We start from the raw sequence: 20,524 nt of genomic DNA, 5'->3' as shown, positions 1-20,524 counted from the left end.
AAAGGGTTAAATCGGGCCTTATACTTACTTGGGATTGTAAATATATAAGGAAATAGCTTTGATCTGTTTGGATTTTTAGTGACTTTGTCAAAGTCTGTAGTAACGCTTGGGTGGATTATATCTGGTTCGGTATACTGTTTTGTGAATACAATTGCTAAGAGACATGAACTACAGCATAGGAATAGGTGGATACTTCTGTGGATGAAGTATATTATAGATGTTTCCTAGAGATCAGAGTGATGGAGGGGATGCAGTGTTAAGTTTGGTAACTTTGAATTTATTCTAAGTTGTAAAAAATCAAATTTATGGCAATTAACTTTAGGAAGTTCTTTCATAGTAGTGTGGTAGGTGGGAAAGTGGCATATAAGTTTCTGTATGGGTCAAGTATAGTGTCCTATGCTCCTAGAGTTTGCTAAAGATATTTGTCCAATCATCTGTAGTAGCCAGACACCCAAGAGAGTGTAAAAACTTCATGAAGAAAGAACTAGAAATTAATTAGCCTGTTGCTTCCACAAAAGCATATGGACCTAGAATATTTAAGTAGTTCCAATCCTAACACATTAGAAAAACATGACAATACCACCTGTAAAGTATTCTTGCCAAAACAAACAAATGTTATGCTGATCACCCTCCTAGATTTAATTACTAATTTACAAGAAATCCAGGGATGTTAAATGACACTGTAGGAATATAATAAGCCAAATCTAGACAATGGAAACAATTCTGTTTGTTCAGAATAAAAGGGAGAGGTGAAGAGGGAACATATAGATAGGATGATTAATTAAAAGAGACTCAAGGGATGTAACTAACTACAATGTATGGAGTTTATTTGGATTTGATTTGAAAAATGAACTGTAAAAAATTTATGAAAAAATAGCCCCAAATTGGAAACACCCCAAATATCCATCAATTGATGAATGAATAAACACAGTATGATATATCCATACAACAGAGTATTATTTGGCAATAAAAAGGAATTGAGTACTGATACATGCTACAACATGGATGAAGTTTTAAAATATGTTAAATGAAAGAAGCCAGGCACATATGCATGATTCCATTTGTGTGAAATGTCTAGAGCAGAGAAATTCATAGTAACAAAGTATTATAGATTGGTGGTCGCCATAGTCTCAGGGCAAAGGGAGAAACTAGGAGTGATTTCTAATTGGCGTGGGGTTTCTTTTTGGATGATGAAGATGTTCTGAAATTAGATAGTGGTGATGAGTTGCACAATTCTACCAATAAACTAAAAACCATGGAATTGTATACTTTAAAATGGTGAATTTAATGATATATGAATTATATATCAATAAAGCTGTAAAACTTTTAAAAAGTAAGCCAAGATCTGATGGAAACTTTGAATAGAATTGTTCATAATATATTTAGGGTATGTATTTTGAGAGTATAAAAAATGTATCGATAAAAATACATGCATAAATTGGAATTTTAGTTTGAGTCCATATTTGGTTTAAATTTTTTTCATGAAATCTGTGTTTTATTATTTTCTCTTTAATGGTAGCCCTAAAAAGAGTAAAATCATTTCCTGCTGGGTGAGAAAATTGAGACAATGGGTGAAATTTGAACATATACTAGATATTTTTTTATATCAAGGGATTTTACAGTATGATAATGGTATTATGTGTTTTTAAAGAGCTCTTACCTTTTAGGGATACATACTGAAGTATTTACAAATGAAATAATACATCTGGGGTTTGCTTCAAAACTAATGGGGGCAGGAAGTAGTTGCAGTAGGAAATGAGTGGGGTATATTTAAAACAAAATTGGCCTTGAGTTGGTAAAGCTAAGTGATGGTATATAGGAGTTTGATGATACTATTCTCTTATAGTTTTGAGGCATTAAATTTTCAGTTTTAATTGATGATACAGATGTTAATTTATAGGTTTGATGCCTATGAGAGGTGATGATGAATCTGTTGGTTCATATCTTTGAGTTTAAATAAATATGTCTGAGCGGGTTGTTAAACTCTTTACCATGTAGACCTGTAGCATGAAAGTCATAAAGCCTATTTGCTATATTCAATTTCAAAGTGTTTCACAAGGCAGTAATATAGTCCCAATTTTTCCCAGGAGTCATTTTTTTTAACTTTTAATTATGAAAAATTTTAAACATAGTGAAAAGTAGAACCTCCCTGTCACCCAGCTTTACCAGTTAACTAATGGCCAATTTAATCTGTACCTCTGTCCACTTCCCTATTATACTGAAACAAATCCCCAGCATTTTGCCACTTCATCTGTAAATATTTTAGTATTTAAAAAAAATTTTTTTTATTACTTATTTTTGAGAGAGAGAGAGACCGAGACCAAGCAGGGAAAGGGGCAGAGAGAGAGAGAGGGAGACACAAAATCCAAAGCAGCCTCCAGGCTCTGAGCTGTCAGCACAGAGCCCAATGCGGGGCCTGAACCCATGAGCTGTGAGATCATGACCTGAATCAAAGTTGTACACTTAACATATTTCAGTATTCTTGAAAGAAGAGTCTCTTTTTTTTAATGACCATGTATCATACCAAAAAAAAAAAAAAAAAAAAAAGTTACAAAAGCGTCATTGTCATGAAAGATAAAAATAAAGTGGCAGAGCTATTCTTTATTAAAGATTACAGAAACATAACAAAATGCAATGTGTGATCCTTCACTGATATAAGAACAATTTACAATGGGTATTAGACAATTTATAAAAGAATTTGGACTATTTAGATAATTGTGTTGTATTAATGTTAAATTCCTGAATATTATATATGTTTCATGATAATTATATTGTAGTTATACAGGAGAGTCCCTTTATTCTGAGAAAATAATTGCTAATATGTTTAGGAGTAAAATATCTCAGTGTATGCACATAAATCATGTGGTCCAATAAAAAATTAACATGCACATATACATACATGCATATAGATTAGAAGAGTTAAAGCAAATGCCGCAATATATATCAACAGTTTGTAAATTAGGTGAAAGCTATCTGGGTCTTCATAGTACTATCTTAAAACTTTGTATGTTAGTCATTTTACAAAAGGTTGGGGGTGGTGAATGAGATAAATTAACAATATTTTTAAGCTTGTTTATTTTGAGACAGAGAAAAAGCAGTGGAGGGGCAGAGAGAGAAGAAGAGAGAGAGAGAATCCCAAGCAGGCTCCACTCTGTCAGCACAGAGCCTGATGCATTGCTTGATTTCACGATCTGTGAGATCATGACTTGAACCGAAATCATGTCAGATGCTTAACTGACTGAGCTCCCCAGGTGCCTCCAAATAACAGTTTCTTACTGTGAAGTATCTATTCATTGTTCAAATTTTTCATTGTGTTTTTCTCTCTCGCTCTCTTTTTTTTTAAGTTGGTATATTTTAAGACAGAGTGTGTGTGAGTGGGGAAGAGGCAGAGAGAGATGGAGAGAGAATCCCAAGCTGGCTCTGCACTGTCAGCACAGAGCCCATTGTGGGGCTAGAACCCCACATGTGGGATCATGACCTGAGCTGAAACCAAGAGCTGGTCGCTTAACCAACTGAGCCACCTAGGCACCCCACTTTTTTTTTTTTTTTAAACACTTTAAGTCAGGATCCAGATGAAATTCACACATTGTGATTGGATATGAATGTCTTCAAATCTTTAGGTTTTCCATTTCTTTTTTTTTTTTGCAATTGTTGATGACAAGGAGTCATTTGTCCTGTAGTTTTCTATAGATTGGGTTTTGATGTTGTATCACTGTGGTATAATTTGGCATGTTCTTCTGTCTTCTATCTTTCCCATAAACTGATAGTTAAGTTCAGAGTGTTGATCATACAGGTTTGATTTGAAGGGATCAAGAATACGTCATAGGTGGTGTTTCTGTCTATCTAGAAGCACATAATATCTGGTTGTCTGGATCTCTTTATGTTAGCAACCATTGGTGCTCAGTGTCTAAGCCCATTAGCTTAATAAGGTTTGGAAAATGATGCTATCATTCCTCTTTTTTTAAGATTTTAATTTAAAATAATCTCTGCATCCAATGTGGGACTCAAACTCACAACCTCAAGATCCAGAGTCACATGCTCCACTGACTAAACCAGTGAGGCCCCCCTGCCCCCACTTCTTTTACTAGTTAAAATACCTTTATAAAGAGAAACTTCCTTTCCTCTATTTGGTTAGCCAGTGGAACCGTTTTTATAGGAAAGGCAAGATAAATGCTTGATTCTTTCCCTTTACTTACCAAGCTGAGAGTAATGAGTTGGTTCATGAGCGTACTCCAGTCTTGACCAAATCAAATAGGTTTTCTTGTTTTTGTTTTTACTTTAGTGTGAACTCCTAAATTTAAACATATTTGTGATTTAAACCTATTTTATTTATTACCTTTATTGATGTTCCAATTGTCCTATCATAGGTATCATAGTCTGTAATACTTTCTTGCTATCTGATATGACAAGATGTTCTATGTTCAACTTGTACATCTCTTGTCCCCCAGACATGGAATTAGTCCTTTCTCCAAGGTGTCCTAGTTCCTTTTGGTGGTTTTTTTTTTTTTCCTTAATGTTTGTTTATTTTTGAGAGAAGGAGAGGGAGACTGAATATCCAAAGCAGGCTCTGTGCTGACAGCAGAGACCCCAATGTGGGGCTCAAACCCACAAATTGCAAGATCATGACCTGAGCTGAAGTCAGACGCTTAACCAACTGAGCCACCCAGGTGTCACCCCTTTTGGTGGTTTTTAAAAATCAATCTGGCTACTGGGGGTTCACCTACCTATTGGGTACATAACAGTTTCTAGGCCTTTTCAGTTGACAGAAATAGGGATTTTTTTCAAGGTAAAGTGTAATTATGAGTTGGTATCAAAGAGATATAAATCTGGATTTTTTTTTTCCTATTTACAGATGGTAGGAGACCATGAGGTGTAGCAGAAAAGATAAGAGTTGACTATGTAGGTGAGAACTGTTCTAGAGCTTTAAGCAAAACAACAAAAACAAAAAACCCAAATTGTCTTCTAAAAAACTGAATGTGAATTATATGGAGGAAAAGTCCAGTTAACTTGTGAACCTGGGGCATGAGGACTAAGTCAGCCACATGAGAACCCTGGCTTTGAAAGCCAAGACACGTTTTTTTCTCTTTCAGGTGTTGGCAGATCTCATAATTCTGTTCTAGGTGATCTAAAAAGTACAGTATTGGGGCATCTGGGTGGGTGGCTCAGGCGGTTAAGCCGTCTGACTTCAACTTGGTCATGATCTCACAGTTGGTGAGCTCAAGCCCCACATCAGGCTCTGTGCTATTATCACAGAGCCTGCTTTCAATTCTCTGTCTCTGTCTCTCTCTCTCTCTCTCTCTCTCCCTCTGATGCTCACTTCTCTCTCAAAAATAAACATTTTTTAAAAAGTTAAAAAGTAGGGGCGCCTGGGTGGCGCAGTCAGTTAAGCGTCCGACTTCAGCCAGGTCACGATCTCACGGTCCGGGAGTTCGAGCCCCGCGTCGGGCTCTGGGCTGATGGCTCAGAGCCTGGAGCCTGTTTCCGATTCTGTGTCTCCCTCCCTCTCTGCCCCTCCCCCGTTCATGCTCTGTCTCTCTCTGTCCCAAAAATAAATAAACGTTGAAAAAAAAATTAAAAAAAAAAAGTTAAAAAGTAATAGTATTTATAACTTTAGCTAAGTTGGATTAATTTTAACAAACACCTGGGGTGAGGTGTTCACTAAGAATTTAGAAATGAGAGAAATTGGACTGTCCTCTGCTGGTATACCTGAGGTAAGCCCAGGGAATTAACCTTCAGAAATGCTCTCTAGTTCAGCTGAGCGTCTGACTTGATTTCCACTCAGGTCATGATCCCAGGGTTGTGGGATCAAGCCCTGTGTCCAGCTCCATGCTGAGTTGTGGAGCATGCTTAAGATTCTCTCTCCCTCTGTCCATCTACCCCACTCATTTGCTCTTTCTCTAAAAAAAAAAAAACAAAACAAAAAACAAAAAACACTGGTTGCCAGACAGGCATAGCTAGATAATTCAGAATAGCAGCTTCTCAAGGTCCTTGATAGGATTCTTATGCTAACCAGTGCCACCTACAATGAGATATTTTCTTGGGGACTCCACCTGGGGCACGGCTGTACCTCCTTAGACTGCTTTAGCTTTGTGAGATGATTCCTGTACTTACAATAAAAGAGCGTGAAACTTTGCCATTTTTGTCTAGATTGTATCAGTATCCCATAACCATGGGATGAGGGTCTCTTATATAGACTTTCTTATGTAAGAGTCAAGTTCTTTTACATATAGAGTGAAATGATCACAACACACCAGTAGTAAATATGTGCCAGGAATTATTAATAGTTATTTACATACATTAACTCACCTTCCTCTTGATAAAATCTGTGAGGTGTAGTAGGTGCTATTATTATCTCTTTTACAAATGGGGACAGAAAGGTTCATCATCTTGCCCAAAGACTTAGGGCTAGACATGGCAGAACCAGGGTTTAAACCCAGGGGGTCTGTTTCTGGAGTATCTGTGCTTAACACCTATGCTGTCTGCTGCACTGTGGTAATAAGGGGTAGTGTTACTATAAGGGAATATCTTAAGGAACCAAACTACAGATAAGAAAGCTGAGTGCTGTTATTTGAGACAAACGTGCACCTAACCTATTGTTCATGTATTCCTAAAAGGTACCCTTTTAGTTTTGATTACCTCAGCTTTTCCTTTGTGTTAGAGAGTAACATCCTTAAAACTGCCTTGGAGGTGGAGTGCCTGGCTAAGTGTTAGCTTTTCCTTTAAGACCCTGTGGCGTCTCCCCTATCACCTTAGACCATCGGATCAGATTCCAGCCACATATGTCTAGATGTCAGTCTTTTTATTTTCCTCTCAAAAAAGAAAACCGTTTATTTTGGAAAATGTCACACTTACACAGAAATAGAACGGTAAAATGAATGCCCATGTACACGCTCAGCTTCAGTAATTAAAAACTCACAGCCAATCTCGTTTCATCTATGTCTTCACCACTTCTCACAATTTTAAAGCAAATCTGAGACATTTTTATCAGTAAATAATCAGATTTGCTTCTAAGAGATAAGGACTTTTTACAAACAGAATAGGGATACTACAGTTTTGAAAACTAATAGTAATTCCTTAATCAAATATCCACATGCTACTTAAATTTCCAGAATTATCTCATGAAAATTATTGTATAGGTTTGTTTAAATCAGGACCCAAATGCGATCCATACATTGTAATTGGTTGACATATCTCTTACTTATATTGTTCACATCTTTTCAGTCTAGACGTTCCTTCTCCATCTTGTTCTTTTTTCCCTTGCAGTTTTTTTGTTGAGGATGCTAGATTGTTTTAGACATAATTTAGTCTTAGATATTCTCTCTCTGTCAATACATTTTACTCTAAGTTTTATTTTTGATGAGGTATTAAACCAGTAAGCTTTTCTATTAAAAAAAATTATTGACATACTTTTCAGAGGGGAAGCTAAGCAAAAATTCCTTTTTTCTTCTTTGGCAGGTAAATGAGCTCAAATTTCATAGTAATTTTTTTCATAAATCTGTTGGACATCTTTATTATAAAATTTGCTTTATGATTTATACATTATATGTATTCATTCTGAAAATATTTATTTATGTTTATTTTTGTAGCCCTTGGAAAAGAAGTTTGTCCGAGTTTCTGGAGAAGCAACTATTGGGCATGTAGAAAAATTCCTCAGAAGAAAAATGGGTCTTGATCCAGCTTGTCAGGTAGAGTATATGTGTGTAAAAGGACAGATGAAGCTGTGAGATTACCTTTAGTATACTGAAGAAATGCTAAAAAGGATTGCATGCTGTGGCTTTTATGACATGTAGATAATGTAAATGCTAATTAAATATTGGGACACAGTGATTCCAGCCCCACTTGAATCACATTTGACCAACTGTCTGCTTCTCACTGGCATTGGTGACTGACTACCTGTCAGTGTCAGAGAAGAGCTGAGGATACGAGCCTCGGTTCCCCAAGGCTGTCTCTTTGATAGTGCAGAAGGTTCTTTATCACCCATCCTCTTCTCTTCAGAGGACATCCTTGCGTTTGTGACAAGCTAGGTCCAAGACACCTAGAAAAGTGAGATAGCTGTCTAATAGAGACCCTATTGGTTTTTTGAGCATTAGGAAAGATCTCCCATTCTAGCCATGTAATATGTTCTTGTTATAAGGTAGAAACTCGAACCTCATGTATTGTTGAACATAAAGTCTAAATAGAATGTGGGTCACTGACAACGCACATCTATATAGTTTTGCTCTTTCATTACTTAAATTTTAAAGAGGATTTTGTTCTCCATCATGTGTAAAATTTGAAGAAATAATTTTTATTTAAAACACTATTTGCTATTAAGTTAACAGATATTTCTCATGGCAACTGAAAACTGGAAATAACTTACCTGGCCACCTTGTAGCCACAGCTTACCTGAGGTTATTGCTAGTCTTCTGGTAACTAACTAGATGGGGCGCCTGGGTGGCTCATTCGGTTAAGTGTCCAACTTCGGCCCAGGTCGTGATCTCGCAGTGTGAGTTCGAGCCTAGAGTTGGGCTGTGTGCTGGCAGCTCCGAGCCTGGAGCCTGTTTCAGATTCTGTGTCTCCCTCTTTCTCTGTCCCTCCCCCACTCACATTCTGTCTCTGTCTCTCTCTTTGTCTCAAAAATAAATATTAAAAAAAAAAAAGGTAACTTATTAGAGACCCCTGGACAAAGAATTGTAAGTGATCCAATAACAGTCTATTATTTCTAAAAGCAGAATTCAGAAGAGTGGCACCTGATTATATAAAGTAAGAAATGCCACCCAAGAGGGCTTTCTGTAGGGTATAGATTACTTCCTCTGTGGCTAGATACTGATCAGAACAGAATTACCATTTATAAGTTTCACATTTGGTGTTTTAAGAAATGTGGTTGCCAAATTGGTTTGGCTGTGTAAAAATGTAGGTTTTTTTCTTTCATATCATAGAATTCAAGGCTTTCAGCATTTTGAAATAAAATTTTATATATATACGTATATATACATATATACACACACATATATAAAATATATGTGTGTGTATATACGTGTTTATTTTTGAGAGAGAGAGAGAGACTGCAAGTGGGGGAGGGTCAGAGAGAGGGGGACAGAGGATCCAAAGCAGGCTTTGTGTTGACAGCAGTGAGCCTGATGTGGAGCTCGAACTCATGAACTGCAAGATCATGATCTGAGCTGAAGTCAGATGCTCAACCAACTGAGCCACCCCGGCGCCCCTGAAATAAAATTATTTAAAATTTGTCTTCAACATTTAACTTTCTGTCAGTTCTTGGCTTTCTCGGTAAATATTTCTTTCCTATTCAGGGACTATATAGGTGGTAACACTTATAAATTACTATTTCACCAAAATGTTGAAATGATGGAACAGAGAACTATCAAATATGCAGATTGTGACTAAAATTGTTTAGACCTTCTAAATCCAAGAGAGAGTAAACAAGAGTTACTTCTAATACGAACAGAACATTGAGCTAGTTAACCATTAATCAAAATAAAATGCTTGGTGAACCCAGTTACTTGAACCTGCTATGCTGATCTTCTTTAAACCAGTTATTCCCAAGTAGGAAATGTGTGCTCTGTTTATAGGTATGTGGCCTTCACTTAGGGTTATTTCTAGCAGGAATGAATGATTACTACAGGACTGTTAAGTAATAAACTACCTTTAAAGTTATTTGTGGCATACCAAAATAAAAAAGGAAGACAATTCTGAAAGATTAAAAAAATACAGATCATGTATTCTTACAAGAGATTTAAGTTAATTCAAAATCAGAAATCAGTAATTGTCTGGATAGATTCCATCACATAGAAATCCGAGTGCCTCTGGATTACTGTGGTTGAGTCAATGGTATATTGAACTCATGTCTTCTTTTATTTTGTCTTATAGCTACTCTTGTGTTCCTTCGTACACTGTTTGATCGTCAGATCTTATTTTTGTTTTATGAAACGAGACTTAGAAAATAAACATCACATTGATCACTAAAAATTCTTTATGTAGAATAAATGATGTTAGATTTTATTGTTAATCCTACCATAATTAATTCCATCTTAAAAGATAGGTTATTTATGATATGAACTTAACCTTACTATTAAATTGTTTCCAAATCAATTTTTAAACAGACTCTAATGCATCATATGGTATGTCCCTACCATTTATTTATTACCTATTGATGCTAAATTGAGCATCTATGTACTTGGCCTTAAGAGTACAAAGATGAGAGAGAAAATTTATGCCACCAAGGGACTTGGTTGTAGGGAAGATATACAAGAAAACAACTGAATGACAATAGGATATGGTGAGTGTGACAAGAGTGCAAGAGTGAATGATTTAACTCTGGAGGAGTCAAAGAATGGACTTGAAGAATGTATAGGAATTTGCCAGACGAAGAAAAAAGACTTTCTGTCAAAGAAGAGCATGTGTGAACAAGTATGCTACTAGCTCATTCAGTGAAAAATCCTATCTTGGAATCTGTAGTGTGATCTTGCTTGTAAAAAAAAAGGGGGGGGGTGGTTTGGGGCCCCTCAGTGGCTCAGTCAGTTAAGTGTCCAACTTCAGCTCAGGTCATGATCTTACGGTTCATGAATTCAAGCCCCACGTTGGTCTCTGTGCTGACAGCTCAGAGCCTGGACCCTGCTTTCGATTCTGTGTCTCTGTCTCTCTCTGCCCCTCCCCTGCTTGCACACTGTCTCTCTCTCTCTCTCTGTCTCAAAAATAAACGTTGAAAAAAATTTTTATATGGGTTTAAAAAAAAAAAGATACAGGTTTTTCCTGCCTTCTTAGACTACCCTCACAGTCTGATTTCTGCTCTGAGGTTAGAAATATTACAGTTAACCTTTCTGCCTGAGACTTAGCTACTCCAGAGGTAGAAAGATTATACAGGAAAAGAGTTAATAAAGCAAACCTGAGGTTGCTCTCTTTAGAATGGACTGCTTCTACAGTTGGCCCTTGCCTACCTAGCATTTTGGCTTGCAGAAAGTTCCCAGTAAGGGTGTTTCACCATGCCTACACCATACAATGGATCTGTGATGAATACCTGCTTTCCTTCTGGGAGTCTGGAGCTTAGTACTTGTTACAGGCAGAGAATGCCAACATGAACAGCCCTCAGTAAAAACCCTGTACTCTGAACTTCAAATGGGCTTCCCTGGGCAGAAACATTGCACAAGTGGGCTGCATTTCCAGTGCTAGGAAAAGGAGTACTCTGGGTGTATCTTCTCCTGAACCGAGAGGGGGACCATAGGAAGCCTGTGTGTGGATTTGTCCAGACTCCACCTACATCTTTTTCCCTTGCTGATCTGGCCACATATCCTTGCTGTGTTGCTGAGTCCGTGAGTCCATCTACAAACTACCAAATATGTGGGTCATGTTTGTGGGAACCCAGAGATGTGACTCTGTTTGAATGAAGTAATTTATGAAATATTTACAGTCAGGTAACTTTTAAAAATCAGTATTGTAAAATCAGAAGCAATTTAAATGTTTATCAGGGAAATGGATTTATAGATTATGACATATTCAGGGGCACCTGGATGGCTCAGTTGATTGTCCAACTCTTGATTCCAGTACAGGTCATGATCCCAGGGTCATGGGATCGAGGTCCACCTTGGGCTCCATGCGGAGCATGGAGCCTGTTTAAGATTCTCTCTTTCCCCTACTTGTGCTCTTTCTAAAATAAAAAATAAATATAAAAAGTTATGACATATTTATACAGTGGAACACAATATTAGAGGTAACCTTGTACTTCAGAGATGTCTATGCTATATTAAGGTTTTTTGGGGTTTTAAATTTTTTTTTTTAATATTTACTTATTTTTGACAGGGAGAGAGACAAAGCATGAGCGGGGGAGGGGCAGAGACAGAGGGAGACACAGAATAGGAGGCAGGCTCCAGGCTCTGAGCTGTCAGCACAGAGCCTGACACAGGGCTCGAACTCACGGACTGTGAGATCATGACCTGAGTCGAAGACAGACGCTCAACCGACTGAGCCACCCAGGCACCCCTAAGGCTTTTTGTTTTTTAAATAAGTTGTAGAACAGTTTATGTGGCTTGATCCCATTTTTTATTTTTTGTTAATTTTTTTAATGTTTGTTTTTGAGAGAGAACTCAAGCAAGGGAGGAGCAGGGGGAGAGGGAGACAGAATCCAAAGTAGGCTCCATGCTCCAAGCTGTCTGCACAGAGCCTGATGCAGGGCTCGAACCCATGAGCTGTGAGATCATGACCTGAGCCAAAGTTGGACACTTAACCGACTGAGCTACGCAGGCTCTCTCGTGATCCCATGTTTAAAAAACAAAACAAAAATCCCACATGTGCACATAGCATCTAGGGCCATCCACATCAAACTGTTAGTAACTGGCCAACTTCTGGGGGTTAAGATTAAGTTGAAAAGAAAAATACAGTAACCAGACCATAAATGTATACCATGGGGAGAAGCCCATGAAGAGTGATGGTCTCTGGATTGCTGAATACTTAATGAAAACATGATGATTGTTTCCAAATTCTTTAGTTTTTCATGGATCTGAGGTCTGTGCACAAAATATTCTATCATAGCTTTCAAATCATCTTGCAAACAAGGCTTGCTCTGCCAATATTGAAACTAGTAGGTGTGAGACACAAAAGCTGGTACTAATTGGGGGCACCTCGCTGGCTCAGTCAGTGGAGCATGTGACCCTTGATCTCGGGGTTGTGGGTTCGAGCCCCACATTGGGTGTAGAGATTACTTTTTTAAAATCTTTTTTTTTTTTTAAAGTTGGTACTAATTGGAGTTTATGCCTTAAGATCTAGCATGTGCGTTGACAAACGGGCCCATAGGCTAGATCTAGCCTGCCATCTGTTTTTATAAATAAAATTTCATTGGAATGCAGCCATACTAAGGCTGTTTTTATGCTATTGTGGCAGATTTGAGAAGCTATGACAGAGATCCTAGGGCCTACAAAGCCTAATATATTTAGCGTCTACCCCTTTATAGAACAAGTTTGCTAACCCCTGATGTACACTTAGGCTTTGGAGAAAGATAGACCTGGGGACAGACCTGGGTTTAGATCTGGACTTTACTAGTTACTAGCTTTGCGACTTTAGGAAAGTTAAATGTCTTTACCTCTCAGTATTTTTATCTGTAAATTGGGCATTATAATACCTAGCTCACAAGAATGTGAAGATTATATACATAGTATAACATATGGTATACATAGTGGCTTCTCAGTGAAATTCAACTGCTTTTATGATTCTTCCCCACCTATGCTGAAGCTTTCAAGGAGATTAATAACGTTAGCATTGGACAGGAATTTTAGAGTACACAGAATTTGAAAGTAGGAAGATCTGGTTAGAAGGGGATTTCAGCTTTAAGCCCAGGGGTAGCCGCTGAAAGGATGATAGGAACACTGAGAGGTATTATGAAGAAAGAAGCCGCAGGACTTTTTAACTGTTTGCGTATGAGAAGAAAGGGAAAGGAGAACTAAGAGTCAGAGGTGATATTCTATTCTGGGTTAGAGGACAAGAAGAACTGTCCCACCATAAACTAAACAGTGACCTTAGGAGATGTAGTCAATGAAGGGATCTATATGAATAAGACATCAAGAACCTGACCCCATTTAAAGGCAATGGGAAAGGAGCACTCCTTGAAAGACAAAGAAAGATTGAAGATTTGCATTTCTGTCTTAGCAAGTAAGTATACTGGAATCTTACTACCTTGTAGTATGTCACTGAATGTCATTCTTTCTAGAGCATTCACCGTAAAAGATTTATCTTAGAGCTTTGACTTCCCAAAGAACTAAAAAATCTTAAGATGTTCCATTTATAAAACAGCTCCCTTAGTGTGCACTTGATGTCACTGTTAGACTCTTCATTGTTGCAAAGTGAGATAGTCCTTGTAAGAGAATTATTCAAGTAACTAAAAGCCTTTTTAAGTATTATATACCCTTTTAACAATTTTATCATGGAACTTAAAAAAATGTACCTTCCCGTGCTGCCTTATGCTGAATATATCAAATGTGATTTTATTTATTCTCAGAGATTCAAGGGAACATTTTGAGTGCCTGCTGTACTATACTATTATCCTGCTATGTCTTCTAATACCCCTTCCATTTTACTTTATTTTTATAGCAAGTTTTTAAAATATGTCTTGAGAGTGTTTAATCTGTCTAAAATAAAATAGCAAAGTCTAGTTTGGAAATAATTATGTAGGTTTTTCTTAATTTTTTTCATATGGTTTTTTGAAGCAGGAAAGCAATCTGATACTCTTATTTGCCCATAGGTAGATATCATCTGTGGCGATCACTTGTTGGAGCAGTATCAGACTCTAAGGGAGATCCGACGTGCGATTGGTGATGCAGCAATGCAGGTGGGTCCTAGACTTTATCGTACTTCTGCCTGACAGGCACGTTGTTTAATGAAAGAAATGTTATCAACGGTTTTAATAAAGATTCCATAATTTTCTTTTTTTTTTTTTTAAGTTTATTTATTTTGAGAGAGAGAGTACAAGAGGGGAAGGGGCAGAGAGAGAGAGCGAGAGACAGACCTGAGCCAAAATCAAGAGTTGGACGCTTGACCGACTGAGCCACTCAGACACCCCTTGGTTTATTTGATTATAGCCATCCTATTGGGTGTGCAGTGGCATCTCGTAGTGGTTTTGATTTTATTTCCCTGATGACTAATCATGTTGAGGATCTTTTCGTGTGTTTACTGGCCATTTGTATATCGTTGGAGAAATTTCTATTTAGATCCTTTGCCCATTTTTAAAAATTGGGAATTTTTATTATTGAGTTATAAGAGTTTTTCATATCTTCTGTATACTCATCCACTATCAGATATCTGATTTGTAAAAATTTTCTCCCATTCAGTGGGTTGTCTTTTTATTTTCTTTGCGATGACCTTTGAAACACAAAGTTTTTATAATGAAGTGCATTTTATCTGGTTTTCCTTTTGCTCCTTCTGGGTTTTTTTGTTTGTTTGTTTGTTTTGTTTTTTGTTTTTTGTTTTTGTTTTTGAGTTTATGTATGTATGTATGTATGTATGTATTTATTTATTTATTTTGAGAGAGAGAGCGCGCGCACGCACAAGTATATGTGAACAAGGGAGGAGCAGAGAGAGAGAAGAGAGAGAATCCCAAGCATGCTCTGCCCTGTCAGCACAGAGCCCGACACAGGGCTTCAACTCAGGAACCACGAGATCATGACCTGAGCTCAGATCAAGAGTCGGTCGTTTAACCAACCGAGCCACCCAGGCACCCCTTTTTCCTTCTGTATTTGGTGTCATATCTGAGAAACCATTTCCTAATCCAGGATCATAAATATTTATACCTGTGTTTACCATAGATTAATTTTGTTTATTCTGGAATGTCATGTAAGTGGAATCAAGTACTCTTTTGTGTCTGGCATCTTTCATCCCTCATGTTGAAATTTATCCATGTGGTTACATGTAGCAATAGTTTGTTTCTTTTCATTGCTGCATAGTATTTCATTGTATAACATGCCATATTTTATCCATTTTCCTATTCATGGACACTTGGGTTATTTCCCCTTTTTGGCTAATGCAAATAAAGTAGCAGGGCACCTGGTAGCTCGGTCGGTCGAGCGTCCAACTTCAGCTCAGGTTATGATCTCGCAGTTTGTGAGTTCGAGCTCCACATCTGGCTCACTGCTGTCAATGCAGAGCCTGCTTTGGATATTGTGTCCCCCTGTCTCTTCCCTTCCCCTGCTTGTACTCTCTCAAAAATAAATAAAACATTTTAATAAAAAAATACAAATAAAATACAAAAAAAATAAAAAAAATACAAATATACTATGAACACAAGTATACATTTTCTTCCTCCTCCTCCTCATTTTTTTTTTAAATTTTTTTTTAACATTTATTTATTTTTTGAGACAGAGAGAGAGCATGAACGGGGGAGGGTTAGAGAGGGAGACACAGAATCAGAAGCAGGCTCCAGGCTCTGAGCCATCAGCCCAGAGCCGGACGCGGGGCTCGAACTCACGGATCGTGAGATCGTGACCTGGGCCAAAGTCGGACACTTAGCTGACTGAGCCACCCAGGCGCCCCTTCTCCTCATCTTTTTAAATCAGTTTTGCTTTCACTTACTTTGGACAACTAACTAGCAGTGGAATTGTTGGATCATAGGGAAGGTGTATGTTTTCTTCGATAGGAAACAAAGAATTGGTATATTTTGATATGATTTTTGTGGCTGTACTTTACCACCAACCTGTAAAGAACTATGGCCGAAATTTCTGCAGCCTAATGACTGGTCTATTGTGGAGAATTTTATTTATTTTTTGCATGGTTTTCTTTTTACCAATTTGCTACAGATTTCCTTGCACCCACCACTCAGATTTAATGAGGGTTGGTAACACTTTATTCTTTCAGACAGGAAGATGTAAAATTCACATCACTTTAAAAAGAAATTTGAAACAAAAGTGTTAATACTCAATAAAACTGAGTACTGGTTACAAAGGTGTTATATTAATCTTTGTACTCTGAAAAAAAATTTTTTTAATGTTTATTTATTTGAGAGAGAGAGACAGAGAACACAAGCAGGGGAGGGGTAGAGAGAGAGGGGGTCAGAAGATCCAAAGCAGGCTCCATGCCAACAGGAGTGAGCCCAATGTGGGGCTCATACTCATAAACTGAGATCATGATCTGAGCTGAAGTGGATGCTCAGCCAACTGAGCCACCCAGCCACCTCTATACTTTGAAAATTTTTTAAACCTTTAGGAAAGTCATAGAAATAGCACAGTGAACATTCACCTATGCTTTACCTGGATTCACCAGTTTTTTGTTTTATTTTTTTTAAGTTTATTTATTTTTATTTTTTATTAAAAAAAAATTTTTTTTAATGTTTATTTATTTTTGAGACAGAGAGAGACAGAGCATGAACAGGGGAGAGGCAGAGAGAGAGGGAGACACAGAATCTGAAACAGGCTCCAGGCTCTGAGCTGTCAGCACAGAGCCCCATGCGGGGCTCGAACCCACGGACCATGAGATCATGACCTGAGCCGAAGTCGGACGCTTAACCAACCAAGCCACCCAGGCGCCCCGATTCTTATTTTATTTTTTTAACGTTTATTATTTATTTTTGAGAGACAGAGAGATTGTGTGAGCAGGGGCGGGGCAGAGAGAGAGGGAGACACAGAATCCGAAGCAGGCTCCGGGCTCTGAGCTGTCAGCACAGAACCTAACATGGGGCTCAAATTCAGGAACTGTGAGATCATGACCTGAGCCGGGGTTGGATGCTTAACCACATGAGCCACAGGTGCCCCTTAAGTTTATTTATTTTGAGAGCAAGTGAGCAGGGGAGGGGCAGAGAGAGAGAGAGAATTCCACGCAGGCTCTGCACTGTCAGCGCAGAGCCCAAAAAGGGGCTCAATCTCCCGAACCCTGAGATCATGACCTGAGCTAAAATCAAGAGTCGGACACTTAACTGACTGAGCCACCCAGGCACCTCTGGATTCATCAGTTTTAACAGTTAGGATTCCATTGGAGAAATAGAACCCAAATGAATATTACAGAATTATACCTTAAACAACTGCAGGGGCCGGTGAAGAAGTGTATTGAAAGATAGTGCCTATGGACCAGTAGTCATTGTAAATCAACAGGGCAGCAGTTGGAAGAAAAGACCGTCATGAGTGGGGAATAGTGAGAATAAATTGGAACCTGTAAGGAGAAACTGGAATGTGTGTCTCATCAGTTCCATCTTCAGTGACATGGGTGATCTGTAGACAAAGCTGGTGGTCTTTGGCCCAGAACTCAGAGAAGCTGAAGGTGGAGCTTTTGTGGGAGCAAGAGGAATTAGTGGCAGGCCTGGCTGCCTTCCTGTCCCTACAATGTGAGCCAGCATACCAGCAACAATGTGTATAAGCTGAACGAGCATCAGGTGTTCTATGATGACGTGAGCATAATGGCTTCTGCCTCCTTCCACTTGGCACATCTTATCTTACACAAATCTCTATTGGCTAACCTAACAGGGGAGGGATTTGGGGAAATATAGTTCTAGTTTGGCCAAGTTGACCTAGCAAAATGCAAAAGACTCAGAATCTAAGTGTTGGTGTGGGTGTGGAGCAACTAGAATTTACGTGCGTGGTTAGTGGGGGTGTGAACTGGTTCAGCCACTTTGGCATTCTTTTGGTGGTACCTACTAAAGCCATGGATGTACACCCTATTCCCCAGCAATTCCATTCCTGAGTATAGACTTGATAGAAATGAATATTATGTCTACCACAAGACATGTACAAGGTAGTTGATAATAGTTTGATCATGATAGCCACAAACTGGAAGCAACCCATATGCCCAACAAAAAATGAGTAAAAAATTGTGACATATACATACAATTAAATACAACTACCATATCCATCAACATGGATGAATCTCAGACATGATAGTGAGCGAACTAAGTAGGGCCCAAAAGAATATACAGCTGATCAATGCAGATTTGCTTACTCATTAATATTTTATTGTAACCTCCAAATTAATACTAATTGCCATTTCATGGTCATTCACAGTTTTTCATAACTTTTTAAATGGCATTTGGATTTCTTTTTTTTTTTTTTTTTTTTTTTTTGTGAGAGAGAGAGAGAGAGAGAGAGAGAAGGATAAAGAGAATCCCAAGCAGGCCCCACACTCAGCGCAGAGCCTGATGTAGGGCTCGATCCCACAACCATGGGATCACGACTCTAAGCTGAAATCAAGAGTCAGACACTCAACTGACTGAGCCACCCAGGTTCCCTGGTATTTGGATTTTTTAAAGAAATTACAAATTTTGTAATTTTGCTAATGAAACTTATATGTAATTGAGTATTAGAAAGATGCTCCAAGGTTAACTGTTCTTTACTGCAATATTATAGGTTGTAATTATCTTTTAGTTTTATAGGTATACTTTAGTTGTGATAACAATTTGTCAGAGTAACAAAAGTAATTAGCATACCATGATTGGGGACCATTACTTTTTTTTAATGGCTGTCATTATTAACTTGAATTTTATATGTGATTTACAAAGAAGAAAGAGGACTTTGTCACCTTTCTGTTTCTTTGAAAAACGTAGCTGGCTTTTCCTTGAGCAAGAAAAAAGACATGAAGTTGCATGAAATGTAATTATTTTTGCAACATAGCCAGCTTAGTGATAGAATGAAATGGTGTTAGGACTTAGTCTTGAAGTTATTTGGGTTGAAAAGTGAAAAGAAAAAGGGAAATCCATTGATAAGCCTGCCAGACTAAGGAAAAACACATATATGATGTGAAATTGCTTAGAGTTCAGAAAAAGACAATACCACTAATAATTAACATTTCTTGAGCTAAGTAATCTCTATACCCATCGTGGGGCTCAAACCCACAACCCTGGGATCAAGAGTCACACTCCACTGACTGAGCCAACCAGGTGCCCCAGAACATGTGTTATCTTGTGTAAGCCTCACAACAACCTTAAAAGATAACAATTAATGGGGTGCTTGGGTGGCTCAGTTAGTTAGATGTCCAACTCTTGATTTTAGCTTAGGTCATGATCTCACAGTTCCATGGGATCAAGCCTGGCGTAGGCTTCTGTGCTGATAGCAGAGCCTGCTTGGGATTCTCTCCTCTCTGTGCTCCTCTCCTACTCATGCTTACTCTTTATCTCTCTCTCTCTCTCTCAAAATAAATAAGTAAACTTTAAAAAAGATAACAATTACTATCTCCTTTTATCTTTTTTAAAATGTTATTTTGAGATACTTTAAGACTTAGAGAAAAGTTACAAAATAGTATGAAAGTTCCTATGTAGATCTCACCCAGCATCCTTTAGTGTTAACGTCTTCCATGACCACAGTACAATCATCAAAACTAAGATATTGACATTGTTACAATACTGTTAACAAAACTGCAGACATTGGATTTTGCTACTTTTCCCATGGTTGTCCTTTCTCTGTCCTAGGATCCACATTGTATTTAGTCATCATGTCTCCTTGTCTTCTCCCAGTTCTCCAGTTCTTTCTTGTTTTCATGACTTTGATACTTTTGAAGAGTATTGGTCAGTGATTTTATAAACTGTCTTTCATTTGGGTTTGTCAGATGTTTTCTCATGACTAGATTGAGGTTATGCGTTTTTGGCACATCACGTACAAGTGATGTGCCATTCTCAGAGTATCATCAGGAGATATTTAATACTGGTAGGTTTTTCTCTTTGGAATTGATAATGTGGGGGGAGATACTTTGAAACTATGCAGTTATCCTGTTTCTCTTCAAATTTGGCCCTCTATTCTAACATCCATTGGTGGATCTTATAATTTAGAAAATTGATGTACAGAGGTTGCATACCTTGTCCAGGATCACTTGGCTAGTTAGTCATAGAATCAACAGTCAACTGTTGAAAATTTGAACTTAAAGCTCAGGCTCTTAACAGAAGGGTAACCAAATACTTTTTCAGGTGATTATTCAATTTATTGTTAACACATTTTTAGAAATATAGTACCTTGCCAACTGTCTACATTTTAGTAACAGTTTAAAAGAATCTTCCTAAAATATAGAAACAAAATTATTTCTTCGATAACTAAAGCATACTTAGAGGTATAAACAAAGCCATTTCCTAAAAATTTTA

The 20,524-nt window shown here is 37.8% G+C and overlaps 1 protein-coding gene across 1 annotated transcript in view; it reads left to right on the top strand.

Annotated features, from left to right (window-relative positions):
* The window catches only part of PCGF6 (polycomb group ring finger 6), a 34,518-nt gene that overhangs the window by 9,447 nt on the left and 4,547 nt on the right, over positions 1 to 20,524 (top strand). The window contains exons 8-9 of the mRNA XM_040486324.1: positions 7,587 to 7,685; positions 14,225 to 14,311. Of these exons, the coding sequence (XP_040342258.1) occupies positions 7,587 to 7,685; positions 14,225 to 14,311 (186 nt within the window). The remainder of the gene's footprint in view (positions 1 to 7,586; positions 7,686 to 14,224; positions 14,312 to 20,524) is intronic.

The sequence above is a fragment of the Herpailurus yagouaroundi genome, unplaced genomic scaffold, assembly GCF_014898765.1.
Source record: "Herpailurus yagouaroundi ecotype Mexico unplaced genomic scaffold, PumYag 163, whole genome shotgun sequence".
Lineage (NCBI taxonomy): Eukaryota > Metazoa > Chordata > Mammalia > Carnivora > Felidae > Herpailurus > Herpailurus yagouaroundi.
This window is presented reverse-complemented; position numbering and strand designations above follow the sequence as displayed.